This window comes from Hyla sarda, chromosome 4 (assembly GCF_029499605.1).
Source record: "Hyla sarda isolate aHylSar1 chromosome 4, aHylSar1.hap1, whole genome shotgun sequence".
Classification (NCBI taxonomy): Eukaryota; Metazoa; Chordata; class Amphibia; order Anura; family Hylidae; genus Hyla; species Hyla sarda.
This window is the reverse complement of record NC_079192.1, coordinates 401,350,972-401,364,693: the sequence shown is the minus strand read 5'-3', so window position 1 is coordinate 401,364,693 and position 13,722 is coordinate 401,350,972. Positions and strand designations below refer to the sequence as shown.

General features: G+C 44.9%; 1 protein-coding gene across 4 annotated transcripts in view; it reads left to right on the top strand.

The window, feature by feature from the left end:
• Positions 1–10,581, top strand: part of ADAM19 (ADAM metallopeptidase domain 19) — a 123,330-nt gene extending 112,749 nt beyond the window's left edge. For all 4 annotated transcript variants that reach the window (XM_056517351.1, XM_056517352.1, XM_056517353.1 and 1 more), the window contains 2 exons: positions 7,624–7,815; positions 9,656–10,581. In XM_056517351.1, the coding sequence (XP_056373326.1) occupies positions 7,624–7,815; positions 9,656–9,733 (270 nt within the window). In that variant the 3' untranslated portion in view covers positions 9,734–10,581. The remainder of the gene's footprint in view (positions 1–7,623; positions 7,816–9,655) is intronic.
• Positions 10,582–13,722: the final 3,141 nt, after the last annotated feature.

Genomic DNA, 13,722 nt, shown 5'->3' with positions numbered 1-13,722 from the left:
CCGCCGCAGCAAGACCATCCCGCTTTGCGGCGGGCTCTGGTGAAAACCAGTAGTGACTTAGAACCGATCCTCTAGCACGGTCCACGCCAATCCCTCTCTGGCACAGAGGATCCACTACCTGCCAGCCGGCATCGTGACAATCATTAAGTAATACACATCATGTTTTGTATATGAAATTGGGATAATGTGTCATTTCTTTTTTAATATAATAATATTCCTTGATTGCTTTGTCTTGGTGACTATTTTACTTCATCTGAGTGGCTAATTTGTTGTAACAATGGCATTAGCAATTATTATTTCAGTATTGTCCTGCTTGCTATGACTGTGAAGTAGGGATCGACCGATAATCTGTGGCCTTTCAGGCCGATAGCCGATAACTTAGACCGATATTCCGGTATAAGTTATTGGCTATTTTAACCCCCAACCCCGGCAGGGCAGAAGCCATTGCAGATCAATGATTTAAAGCGGGCGCTTTAAATCAATGAACTGCAGCGGCTTTTGCGGTGCCAGAGACCACCGCCGCTGCCCGCTTCTCTCCCCCTGCCTGTCCTGAGTCTAACCACACAGTTGCCCCATCGCCTCCCCCCCATCCTCTGCCCGCATACTGTCGCCGCTGCCCCATTGCCTCCCCCCATCCTCTGGCCACATACCGCCGCTGCCCCATTGCCTCCCCCCATCCTCTGGCCACATATCGCCGCTGCCCCATCACCTCCCCCCCATCCTCTGCCCACATACCGCCGCTGCCCCATTGCCTCCCCCCATCCCCGGTGTTATAATTATCTGTTCCCAGGGGTCCGCGATCCTTCTGGCTCCGTTGGCGTCCTGCGCTGTCACTGTGCGTACTGACGGTGACGTCGCGTTGGGGGACATCACTCGTCATTACGCAGCGCAGCGCACACCAATAGTGCAGGAGCCAGAAGGATCGTGGACCCCCTGGAACAGGAAATTATAACACCGGGGATGGGGGGGAGGCGATGGGGCAGCGGCGGCGGTATGTGGGCAGAGGATGGGGGGAGGCGATGGGGCAGCAGCGGCGGTATGTGGGCAGAGGATGGGGGGAGGCGATGGGGCAGCGGCGGCGATGGTCGTTTCTGGCCAGGGGGCGGGGCATTATCGGCATATCGGCAAGGTAATTGCCGATACCGATAATGTCCAAAATTGCGATTATCGGCCAAACCGATAATCGGTCGATCCCTACTGTGAAGACCTAATTATTAGTGAGTGTACTGTACATACAATATTCATTATCTGGCATTTATTAAGCACCTATTTCTTGCCTGGCAGTGTAAGGTAGCGGCGCTTGCGCTATATATCGGAATATTAGAAGAATTTAGTGACTACTATGACTTGCGCTTTGCATGTGAATATGAGTCGAAGTGGTCACTACTAGGGCTGCGCGTATTAAATCTTAACGCAGACTCAGTAATCAGAGCGATCTGAAAAGATCTTTATAAGTCCACGTGCCTGCGCTGCACTGACGGGATGGCTGTGACGGCGCATCCCTGATGATGAATAGTCGGTAAGTGATGATGTCAGCCTCACGAGAGATACGAATAGCACTTGGGGATTGGTGAGTCAGTGTTTTAGATGCAGCCAGGTCATCATACGAGGTAACTGATTGGTGGACACCGGATCCCTGAAAAGGGCTATTGTTTAGATAATGTATGATTATATGGGATAGGTCAAATTGCAGGCACTCACTGATGATGACAGCACTTAAGGTTATAAATACCATCGGTCGCCATTTTGGAAGTTGTTTGCCTCATGTTCCTCCTGATGACGGTGCTGGTGCACCGAAACATGTTCATCCAACAAACAAGCGCTTTCTTATCTGTCTGGGCCAGACAGATAAGAAAGCGCTTGTTTGTTGGATGAGCGGATCTTATGTTCAGGACTAAACCTTTATTAATTCTTTCTTAGAATATTCTGAAATAATACAGGTGATGATACCACTTCGCACTTAAAGGGGTATATTCTGGGGCGTGGTCTGAATGGCCGACTAAGGAGACGTACCTGTAGTGTGCTTCTGCCATCCTGTCAGTAAATCCTTGGATATCCCTGCCATCCTGCACTTTTTGGGGGTACTACCCACCGCTGCTGGACCCTGGTGCCTTAGGGTTCCCTTCACTCCCTCTGTCCCTAGACCGGAGGTGTCTGTGGACTGCCTGCAGCCCCGAGTGGGGTAGGCCCTGAAGCCCCAGTCTCTCATGCGATTCTCCTGCCCGGGCGGTGGCTCTCTGTGATGGCGGTGGTGTCTCCTACCTGGTCCGCGGCCCCTCCGCTGGCGCGCAGATCTCTGGTGCCTTGTTCTGGCAGTGTGGTGTCTCTGAGGTTGGCTGCTGGGTCCTCAATTGTGCCGTCCATCCTCTAGTCTAGCGGGACTGTGCTGAAGGTGCAGGTGGGTGAGCACTATAAGAGTGGTGCTGGCCACCATCTTGTGGCACAGGGGGACACTGGTGCTGTGCTGCGGCTGCTGCTCTATTCCCTGGGGGAACATGCTACTCTTCTCCACTGGTGTGTGTGCTGAGGAGCTGCTTTGTGCCTTTTTAACCCTATACTGGCCTGGAATCCAAGACTGTGCCTGACTGCTGGACTCTTGTCCCTGATTATAAGGGGCCCTATACACATATATAGGGCGCTGTTCCTATAGCTGCCTGTGGTGCCTGAAGCCGCCTGTACCTGTCCCTGGAGCCCTGGGCTACTCCTTTCCTGGACTGCCTGCCATTGGGAGCTGCTATACCCCCTAGGGTGCCCTTGACCTATCATCCTGGTCATCTACTCCTTATACTCCTCTTGCTTGCTGCATTGGGTTGGTGAACCTCTCAGAAGTGTGCCTGCATCTCTCCTGTGCTGCCTGTGCTATCTCGACCAGTGTGCAGTGGGCCTCTTCTATTACATTACATGGCCTCCAACAAGTGGAAAAAGAACAAGGAGAGTGCTGGTTCCTCGCAGCAGAGGGCTGGCATGTCCTCCACCTTGAGGAATAAAATTGCGTTGCAACAGGAGGTGGCGGCGAAATTGGAACGGTTCGCCTTGAGGAACCCGTCACCTGATTCCCCTGACTGCAGGGCTGCTCCTCTTCATATGGCTGATATTGGGGCCCTGTCGGACCCTTTGGAGGACTATGATGCTTTCCTGCAACATTCTATTTCAGACTCTCATGTCTCCCTACCAAGCACTCCGACTGTGTTATCTGCTGCAGTGGCATCCGCTTCATCTGGTTCTTCTGCTGAACCCACTTTGGATACTGTTTTTGCTGAAATACAGCGATGTAACATAACTCTCTCTCAACTAACTGCTCAAGTGGAAACGGTACATCGTGACTGATTGCACCTCTGCAGCGGAGGGAAGGATTAGCCATGTGGAAGATGCAGTTTTCCCTTTGGTACGGGACTCTACCAGATATGGTCAGGATATTGATATGCTTAAAGCTAAAGCGGATGACCTTGAAAATAGATTACGCTGGAACAATGTGCATATTTTGGGACTCACCCTGAACAGTGTGAAGGCCGCTATCCTACGGAATATATGGAGACCTGGCTCAAGAATGTGTTTGGTGCTGATAATCTGACCCCGCTATCAAGCGGACTCATCGGGTCCCTACCAGACCGTTCCCACCAGGGGGCCGACCCCGCTCTATGCTAGTTAAACTTCTCCACTACTGAGATCGGGACTTAATTCTACATCTGGTTAGGGAGAAACTACCTTTCATGGTGGATGACCACGTTATTTCTTTCTTTCCTCATTTCTCGGCGGAGGTGCAGAAAAAACATGCTTCTTTTATGGACGTAAAAAGGCGGCTGCGTGCTTTGGATGTCCAGTACTCTAGGCTGTATGCCGCAAGACTCCGGGTGGTCACCATGGGTACCACTCATTTCTTTGATGGGGTTGATACGGCTGTCCGCTGGCTGGACTCTCATGAATCGCAATTGCGTCAAAGGGCTCGTAGGGGCTGGTCCTACCCTGGACTGAACTGTTCCTATAGTCCAACATACACACTGCATGATAATTGATGCTTTTGTTCTATGGCCCAGTTGACTGGATTATTTTAATTATATTATTGACATTATTCTTTTTGTTCTTGTAGAGGAAAATGTAGCTTGTAATGGGTGGTACTGATTGTTTCCTACATTTAGTTTTTCTGTGGGGGAGGGTAGTAGTCTCTATATGGGGAACTCATGTCATCTGTTCATGTGGGATATACTATATATTGTTTAATTGCAGGAGTCTGCTTACTGCTCATTTGATTATGTTTCGTTGGCTGTTTGCGTTCTTGCTGTATGCCCTCACTGGCCTGTACATTCTGTACACCCTGCTATACTCTGTCTTACGGAGACCCATTTAACGGCTGAATCTACTGTGGTCCTCCATAGAGCTTGGGTCGGTCATTTCTTCCATTCTACTTTCTCCCCTCATGCTCGAGGAGTTAGTATTTTGGTCCATAAGTCCATCCCATTTAAACTGGTTTCTTCCATTGTTGATTCAGATGGGCGGTTTATCTGCCTGTTGTGTGAAGTGTCTCACCGACTTCTCATTCTTGTGGGCCTTTATATTCCCCCGCCCCCCACTCAATATATTGCTGATGTGGTACATTGGGTTCTCTCTATAGTTTATGGGTTTCCGGTGGCGCCTCTACTCATATGTGGGGACTTTAATCAGGTTTTGGATGCCTCAGTTGACCGGTTTTGGGGTCTGCAGGCCCCTCCCTCCTCTAGGCCTACTGGACTTGCTCAAGTGAGGTTGATTTAATAGATCTGTGGTGTCATTGCAATCCTATCACTCAACAATTCTCCTGCTATTCTGCCACGCACGGAACTCTGTCCAGGATAGACATGGCTGTTGGGGAGGTTGATATGGCAAGTATCGTGAGGGAGATTGAATACTTAGCGAGAGGTCTCTCTGATCATTCCCCCATTAAAGTTACAATAATTTTGGGATGCTGGTTAAGAGCGCCTGCTGTGGAGGCTGAATTCCTCCGGGGCTTGTTTATACGGGACATTAGTATACACAAATCGTTTACTAGAGAGAGGGGTGAGAAGTTGCGGCAGGCGGTAGTTGGTGCTGAGAATACATATGTCTTGGCTCCTTCCCCTTGAGGCTAAGAATGCCTAGCTGCAGGCTCAGGGTGCCTATACTAAATATTTAGAGGATGCTGCCTATACTAAATATTTAGAGGATGCTGCTGATCACAAACGTTTTTTTTTTACCAAACAGAGATATTTTGAATGTGGTGAGGGTACGGGTAAACTATTGGCTTCTATTGCTCGTGCTCAACAAGGGATGACGTACATCGGCTGCCTGAGGGATGATCGGGGGAGGGAGGTCACTGAGGACGGTGATATTTTACAGGTAATGTTGGATTTTTATAGGGATGCTTACTCATCCAAGACTACTTGCTCTGAGGTGGAATTGGAGACTTATGTGGGTGGAGTATCCCTGCCCTTTCTTTCCCCAGAACAGAGGGACTTGCTGGACTCGCCCATCTCTCTGGAGGAACTGGAGTAGGCTTTGAAGGATGCTGTCAATGAGAAATCTCCGAGCCCGGATGGTCTACCAAGTGAGGTCTATAAACCATTTCAGGGGTTCTTTTGTCGCAGCTGCAGCAGGTAGTCAAGTCAGCAGTTTTGGAGGGCCATTGTAGTACTTATTCCTAAACCTGGTAAGGACCCGTTGAGTTCGGGCTCTTATAGGCCTATTTCTCTATTATGTGCAGATGTAAAGCTGCTGGCTTTGGTGTTCGCTAACAGATTGTCTAGAGTGGTCCTCTCGTTAGTCCACGGGGATCAGACTGGCTTTATGCCAGGAAAGTCTACGGTAGACAATAGCCGTAGGGTTATACCTTAACTTTTAAATGGCTCAGGAGGGGGAGGGGGCTCGTTTGATTTTTTTTACTGGATGCTGCCAAGGCGTTTGATAGCGTTGAGTGGAACTATCTATGGCGAGTAATGGGCTCTATGGGCTTTGGAAATTTGGTTTCTTGCTTATGTCAAACTTCTATATCAGCGTCCTGTTGTCCGCCTTCGTGTGAATGTCTGTTTGTTGCTGCCATTTGAGGTGCATGCGACGGGTGCCCCCAATCGGCTCTGCTCTTCGCCCTTACTATTGAACCCTTAGCATGTCTTATCAGGTGCTCTACGGCAGTGGCGGGTTTCCGGTACGGGTCTATTGAGGAGACTGTGGTGCTGTACCCAGACATGGTACTGTTTTTAGGGGATACGGCCCACTCCCTGGCCCCTGCTATGTCTCTCATAATTGAGTTTGGTTCTTTTTCTGGCCTATTGATTAACTGGGATAAATCTGTGCTTATGCTCCTGGATCCTCTGCCTGACGTCCCTCAGATAGCTGCCTCTCAACTGCAAGTGGTTACTGGCTTTAAGTATTTAGGCATTTATATTACTCCCTCTCTTCATGATTTTATTCTTCGCAACCTAACCCCTCTCTTGGATCAGAGCTCCCTAAAGGTGGCATTTTGGTGCAAGCTTCCGACTTTGGTGGTTGGCCGGACTAAACTGGCTAAAATGGTGCTGATGCGGCAATTACTCTATATTTTGCAAAACTCTTCAGTATGGATTGCAATGACCCACTTCCAGAGAATACAGCGTCTTTTTAGGCAGTTTGGTCTGGGGGGGGGGGGGGGGGGAAGAGAAGTATCAGCTAGGATTAGATTGGAGACATTACAGAGGGGGAAATCTTCGGGGGGCCTTGCCCTTCTGAACCCTTGGTTATACTTTCTTGCCTCACAATTACACCAAATTAGAGGTTGGGCGACTGTTCCTATGTTAGGCCCTACAGGAAGGTTGTTCATGGCCAAACATGGGGGACATGTGCCACTGTATATACTGGAAATTGGCACCTTTACTAGACCTCCTGACTACTGTGCAAGCTTTGGGGTCACGCGTGTAAATTACTAGGCATTACGGGTTGCATTAAATTCACACCCCTGTGGCATAACCCCGGCTTGCCTGATTTTTGTTCTTTTGTAGATGCTGTTCTTTGGGAGAGGAGATGACTTTGGGGCAACTTGCTGTTCAGGGTGTGGTCAGGACTTTCAGGGACTTACAGAAGGAGTTTAGCCTGCTGCACTCTTTGTTTTATAGATATTTACAGTTACGCCATGTGCGGTTTTCAAAATGTTAATAAAAAATATCTGAATTTAAAAAAAAAGGGGTATATTCTGGAGGAAAAAAAATTGTTTTGTTGCACAATAGAGGTGAATAGGGAAAGTCACATTACGATTTAACCCATTCACTCCTATAGGATTGCAATTAAAGGGGTACTTCGCTGGGAAAAAATTTTTTTTTAAATCAACTGGTGCCAGAAAGTTATATAGATTTGTGAATTACTTCTATATAAAATTCTTAATCCTTCCGGTACTTATCAGCTGCTGTATGCTCCAGAGAAGGTTGTGTAGTTCTTTCCAGTATGACAGTGCTCTCTACTGACACCTCTGTCCGTGTCAGGAACTGTCCAGAGCAGATTTTGAGCAAAATCTGCTTTGTCTGAACATACCCTAAGTTTCTGTTCACACTAAACTTCTTTTTTTTTTTTTTGCGTGTGTTCTTTTTTGTATCAATAATGTCTATGCAGTTTTCTAATATTGGACAATGTGCTGTTTTTCTACAGTATCCGAAGAGTCCGATCTGTTTGCCGTCCAGTAACAGGACAGAAGAACAGAGATCTTCATCCAGACATCAGCCTAGTCATCATCCGGTCAGCAAGCAGCTAGAGGGCGGAACAATGAAAAATACTCCTAAAATGAGAATTCCTCCACCGAGCAGACCACCGCCACCACCCCCAACTCATCCACCCGCTAAGGTGAATTACTTACTACCAGGCACATTTACAGTTACTACCAGACACATTTAAAAAGTACCTGTCACCAAATAAACTGTTCTCAACTACCTCGGGCTATGTTCCCTAACTACTCCTAACACCCCTCCTGCCCTTAAAAACAATTTCAGAGCTTTAAAATGCTGTGTTTCTTACCTTTCTTCTTGCTCACATAGTGCAAAAAGTGGGCGTTTCCCAGCAGGCATGACATCACTGAAGCCGGCTGGGGGGACCACTACCGCCCTCACATTGTTGCAGCATTGTGATGAATTGAAGACCTCAGGCTCTGTGCATGTTTCAGTCTGTGTTGCTATCAGTGAGGCTCTCCTGCAGCTGTCAGTCTGTGTGGCTTTCTGTGAGAATCTGTGGAGCTTTCATTTTCTGTGCAGCTGACCATCAAGCGCCGTGCAGAGAAACACTTCCTGAGTTCGGACTCCTGCCAGGCCAGGAGGAGACCGAACTCACTGTATTAATTGTGGCAGGGAACGGAACAGACCCACCTAGTGGCCATTTTTTATATTACATTTTAAACATATTTATGTTGATAATTTGAAAAGCAAGTGAATGGGAAAGTGTCTGCTAATTACACAAGGAACACTATATTAAAAGTTTTATTTGGTGACCGGTACTATTTAAAGGGAACCTGTCATCATAAACCATTGGCGACATGTGAAATAGAGTAAAATTGGCTTACTCACCATATCCGGATGTCTTTAGGGCCGGCAGTGAGAGTCAAAATAAGTCTTCCACTTATATGTAAATCAGGAGTAAGTAGTCCCCAGTGAGTCCTATTTGCTGATGTAGTCACGGCGCTCTTGGCTGTAACCACTCCTATATCTGTACCATCTCCGCGCGCCTCTGACTGAAATCTAAACTAGTCAGGAGCAGGTGTTGCGACAAACGACACCCCTTTCCTGTAAAGCACCGCAGTATTGTGGCACGTAAATTGGTTAAAAAAAGCGTCCAGGTGTAACAGTTGTGTGTCACAGTTGTGCCCATAAAATGGATATGTTCTGGATGTTTTTCCAAAGAGTTTAATAGATCTCAATGGGAGAAAAGGCATTTTTTTGAGCCATAAAATTTCAATTTTTGGTCTGTGTTAGGGCCCAAGAAAACTGGCAAAAAAGGCCTTGTGGGCAAATAACCTGAATGTTAAATGTTTTATAAAATTGTACTTTTATAGAAATAACGGGTAGATGCATGTAAACAATCAGATGACGTGTAAATAATGTATATGTACAAAGAATGGAAAATTTAGTTTTGTATTTTTTTTCTGCTCATCGTATTAAATCTATTAGAGGGGAACTCTGGTGGAAATTGTATTTTTTATTTATTTATTTATTTTATCAACTGGTGCCAGAAAGTTAAACAGATTTCTAAATGTCTTCTTTAAAAAAATCTTTACCCTTCCAGTACTTTTTAGCACTTTTTATGCTACAGAGGAAATTATTTTCTTTTTGAATTTCTTTTTTGTCTTGCCCACAGTGCTCTCTGCTGACACCTGTGTCCGTGTCAGGGACTGTCCAGAGTAGCATAGGGATTTTCTCCTGCTCTGGACAGTTCCTGACACGGGCATCAGGTGTCAGCAGAGAGCACTGTGGACAAGACAAAAAAGAAATTCCAAAAGAAAATCATTTCCTCTGTAGCATACAGCTGCTAAAAGGTACTGGAAGGGTAAAGATTTTTTTAATAGAAGACATTTAGAAATCTGTTTAACTTTCTGGCACCAGTTGATTTAAAAAAATAATAATTTCCACCCCTTCGTTTTGATCCTACGGGCATATGGTTTCCTTTGACTGATCTGAATGTCGTGTTGTTTTTTTAGGCATTACAGCCTCCTAGAAAAACTCCTCCTCCTCCTCCTGTGCCCCCGAGCAGGAAGAAGCCGACTGTGAAGGAATGAAGAGAAGCGTCTGCTGATGATCTGACGTCGTATCCGAGAGACAAGACAGCCTGCATTTCAGCATAGAGATAAATGGCAGTGATATCAGACATACGCTCACGTTCATACCTTCATTATGTTACTAAGGGTTCTCAGAACTGGAGCTATGTAACATATACAGATGGGATCACGGGGGCAGGGATATTTTGGTACAGCCCCTGTCAGTAATTCTATTGAAGAATACTACAGTCCGGCCTTTCCCTAGCCTGAAATGGCTGATAACAGGGAACAGTAGCTCATAGAAGGTTGGGTTTCTCTTCAATTAGGGCAATTCCACCATCCTGAGTAGAATGCAGTAACAGGGACCGGGTAGGGAATTATCTCAGGCAACAAAATCTGTTGTTTTTATTTTATTTTATTTTTTATATACCAGTGTTTCCCAACCAGGGTGCCTCCAGCTGATGCTAAACTACAACTACGAGCATGCCCGGACAGCTGGGAGTTGTAATTGTGCAACAGCTGGAGCCACACTGGTTGGGAAACACTGGTATATACCATGTGTGTCTGTATGCTAAACAGTTGCCTGCCTGATGCAAAACTACAACTCCCAGCATGCCCGGACAGCTGGTCAGTGCATGAGGGGAGTTGTAGTCTTGAAACAGCTGGAACCACACTGGTTGGGAAACACTGCTATATACCATGTGTATCTATATAGCTACACAGTTTCAAAACTACAACTCCCAGCATGCCCTAACAGCAAAAGGCGCATGCTGGAAGTTGCTACGGAATTGCTAGCAGTCCCATAGACTTGTATGGGAATTCTGGCAAATCTTTTAAAGGGGTACTCCGGTGGAAAACTTTTTTTTTTTTTTTTTAAATCAACTAATGCCAGAAAGTTTAACAGATTTGTAAATGACTTCTATAAAAAAAAAATCTTAATCCTTCCATTACGTATTAGCTGCTGAATACTACAGAGGAAATTCTTTTCTTTTTGGAACACAGAGCTCTCTGCTGACATCACGAGCACAGTGCTCTCTGCTGACATCTCTGTCCATTTTAGGAACTGTCCAGGGCAGCATATGTTTGCTATGGGGATTTTCTCCTGCTCTGGACAGTTCCTAAAATGAACAGAGATGTCAGCAGAGAGCACTGTGCTGGTGATGTCAGCAGAGAGCTCTGTGTTCCAAAAACAAAATAATTTCCTCTGTAGTATTCAGCAGCTAATAAGTACTGGAAGGATTAAGATTTTTTTATAGAAGTAATTTACAAATCTTTTTTTAACTTTCTGGCACCAGTTGATTTAAAAAAATAAATAAATAAAAAAAATTCCACCGGAGTACCCCTTTAATCACTTGCTTTAGCAGTGGGCTGGGTAGAAGATGTAGCAGAGCTGAATTTGTAACACTTTGAAAAACTACAACTCCCAGCATGTCGTGTCCAGCTAGGTAGGACACTGGTTTTAAACTGGAATAATATAGTATTATCCCCTTGTCACATGGTCAAATAACTAAAGACCAACTTACACAAAATGTTTATTGACTCCCATGAAAACATATTGGAAAACTACAACTCCCAACATGGGATTCTGGAAGTTGTAGTTTCCCGTACAGCTGGAACCACCTGTCAATAGTGTTTAAAGGGGTATTCCAGGAAAAAACTTTTTTATTATATCAACTGGCTCCAGAAAGTTAAACAGATTTGTAAATCATTTCTATTAAAAAATCTTAATCCTTCCAGTACTTTTTAGGGGCTGTATACTAAAGAGATATCCAAAAAAGAAATGCATTTCCTCTGATGTCAGGACCACAGTGCTCTCTGCTGACCTCTGCTGTCCATTTTAGGAACTGTCCAGAGCAGGAAAAAATCCCCATAACAAACATATGCTGCTCTGGACAGTTCCTACAATGGACAGCAGAGGTCAGCAGAGAGCACTGTGGTCCTGACATCAGAGGAAATACATTTCTTTTTTGGATTTCTCTTTAGTATACAGCCCCTAAAAAGTACTGGAAGGATTAAGATTTTTTTTAATAGAAGTGATTTACAAATCTGTTTAACTTTCTGGCACCAGTTGATTTAAGAAAAAAAAAAAAAAGAAGTTTTCCACGGGAGTACCCCTTTAAGCAGGTTACCTTTTCTTTTTTCAATGCTGGAAAAAAAAGTGTTTTTCTACCAGGGTGCCTCCAGCTGTTGCAATACTACAACTCCCAGCATGCCCGGACAGCCGAAGGCTGTCCGGGCATGCTGGAAGTTGTAGTTTTGCAACAGCTGGAGGCACCCTGGTTGGGAAACACTGCCCTAAGTTTCACAATAGTAACAAGTGGACAATTGCTTATGGACAATTGCTCAGTGTAGACAGATATGTATCGTGTTCTGTAATAACCCGGATTTATGATTCTCTCCTACTACACAATGCTGGGGAATCATGTGACTAATGTGGATGCAAAACTTTAGGGGGGGGGGGTGGAGGGGGATTTTTGCACAACTTTGGACCCTGGAGGTCTGGTTTAATTTTTGTTTTTATTATTATTTTTTGTTATTTTTTTAAGTCATTTTGTTGTTTATTTGATTTTGTAATATAAATGTGACAGAGCTGGGTCTCTCAGCAGCCGGAATCAACCAGAAACGGTGCTAGTAGTATTGCCTGTTTTTTGGGGGGGGTCTGGGTGTAGTTTCATGCAGTTTGTTCTATTGTCGCCATATGGGCCTCAGGTATGGAAACGAGTGCAAGACTAGAGAAGTTGCCCCCGGGGATGGTTGGAAAAGCATGAACTGCGCTTTTTTTCAGTGCTTGCTTTAATACTCAAGGCTCAATGGGGAAATGTATTAAAGGGATACTTCCGTGAAATTTTTTTTTTTTTAAATCAACTGGTGCCAGAAAGTTAAACAGATTTGTAAATCACTTCTATTAAAAAATCTTAATCCTTCCAGTACATTTTAGGGACTGTATACTAAAAAGAAATCCAAAAAAGAAATGCATTTCCTGTGATGTCCTGACCACAGTGCTCTCTGCTGACCTCTGCTGTCCATTTTAGGAACTGGAGAAAATCCCAATAGCAAACATATGCTTCTCTGGACAGTTCCTAAAATGAACAGCAGAGGTCAGCAGAGAGCACTGTGGTCAGGACATCACAGGAAATGCATTTCTTTTTGGATTTCTCTTTAGCCACTGGCTAAGTAATCCTAGCCTTAAAGGGGTACTCCTGTGGAATTTTTTTTTTTTTTTTTTAACCAACTGGTGCCACAAAGTTAAACAGATTTGTAAATTACTTCTATTAAAAAATCTTAATCCTTCCAGTACTTATTAGCTGCTGTATACTACAGCAGAGAGCACTGTGGTCAGACAGAAAAGAAATCCCACAGATTTGTAAATTACTTCTATTAAAAAATCTTAATCCTTCCAGTACTTATTAGCTGCTGTGTACTACAGCAGAGAGCACTGTGGTCAGACAGAAAAGAAATCCAACAGATTTGTAAATTTACTTCTATTAAAAAATCTTAATCCTTCCAGTACTTATTAGCTGCTGTATACTGTACTTATTAGCTGCTGTGTACAGCAGAGAGCACTGTGATCAGACAGAAAAGAAATCCAAAAAAGAAAATAACTTCCTGTGGATCATAACAGCAGCTAAGTATTACTGGAAGGATTAAGATTTTTTAATAGAAGTAATTTACAAATCTGTTTATAACTTTTTGACACCAGTTGATGGAAAAAAAAAATTCCACAGGAGTACCCCTTTAAGGCTAGGGATACATAGGCAGTGGGGTTGAATTGTTACCTGCAAGTGGCTAGGACTCGACAATAGTCAAAAATCCATCCTCTTGTGGGTCACAAAAATGTTTTCCACCGGAGTACCCCTATAAAGAGTCTAAAAATAAAAATACCCATTTATCTAGCATTGGTTTAGCTGGGGCACATAGGGTCCAGATGGGGCATCTCGCTTCGTCCCTGGCCTAGAGAAACTGTAATGAGGTGATGAGTATACCATGTGACATCACAAGTAGAGGACTTC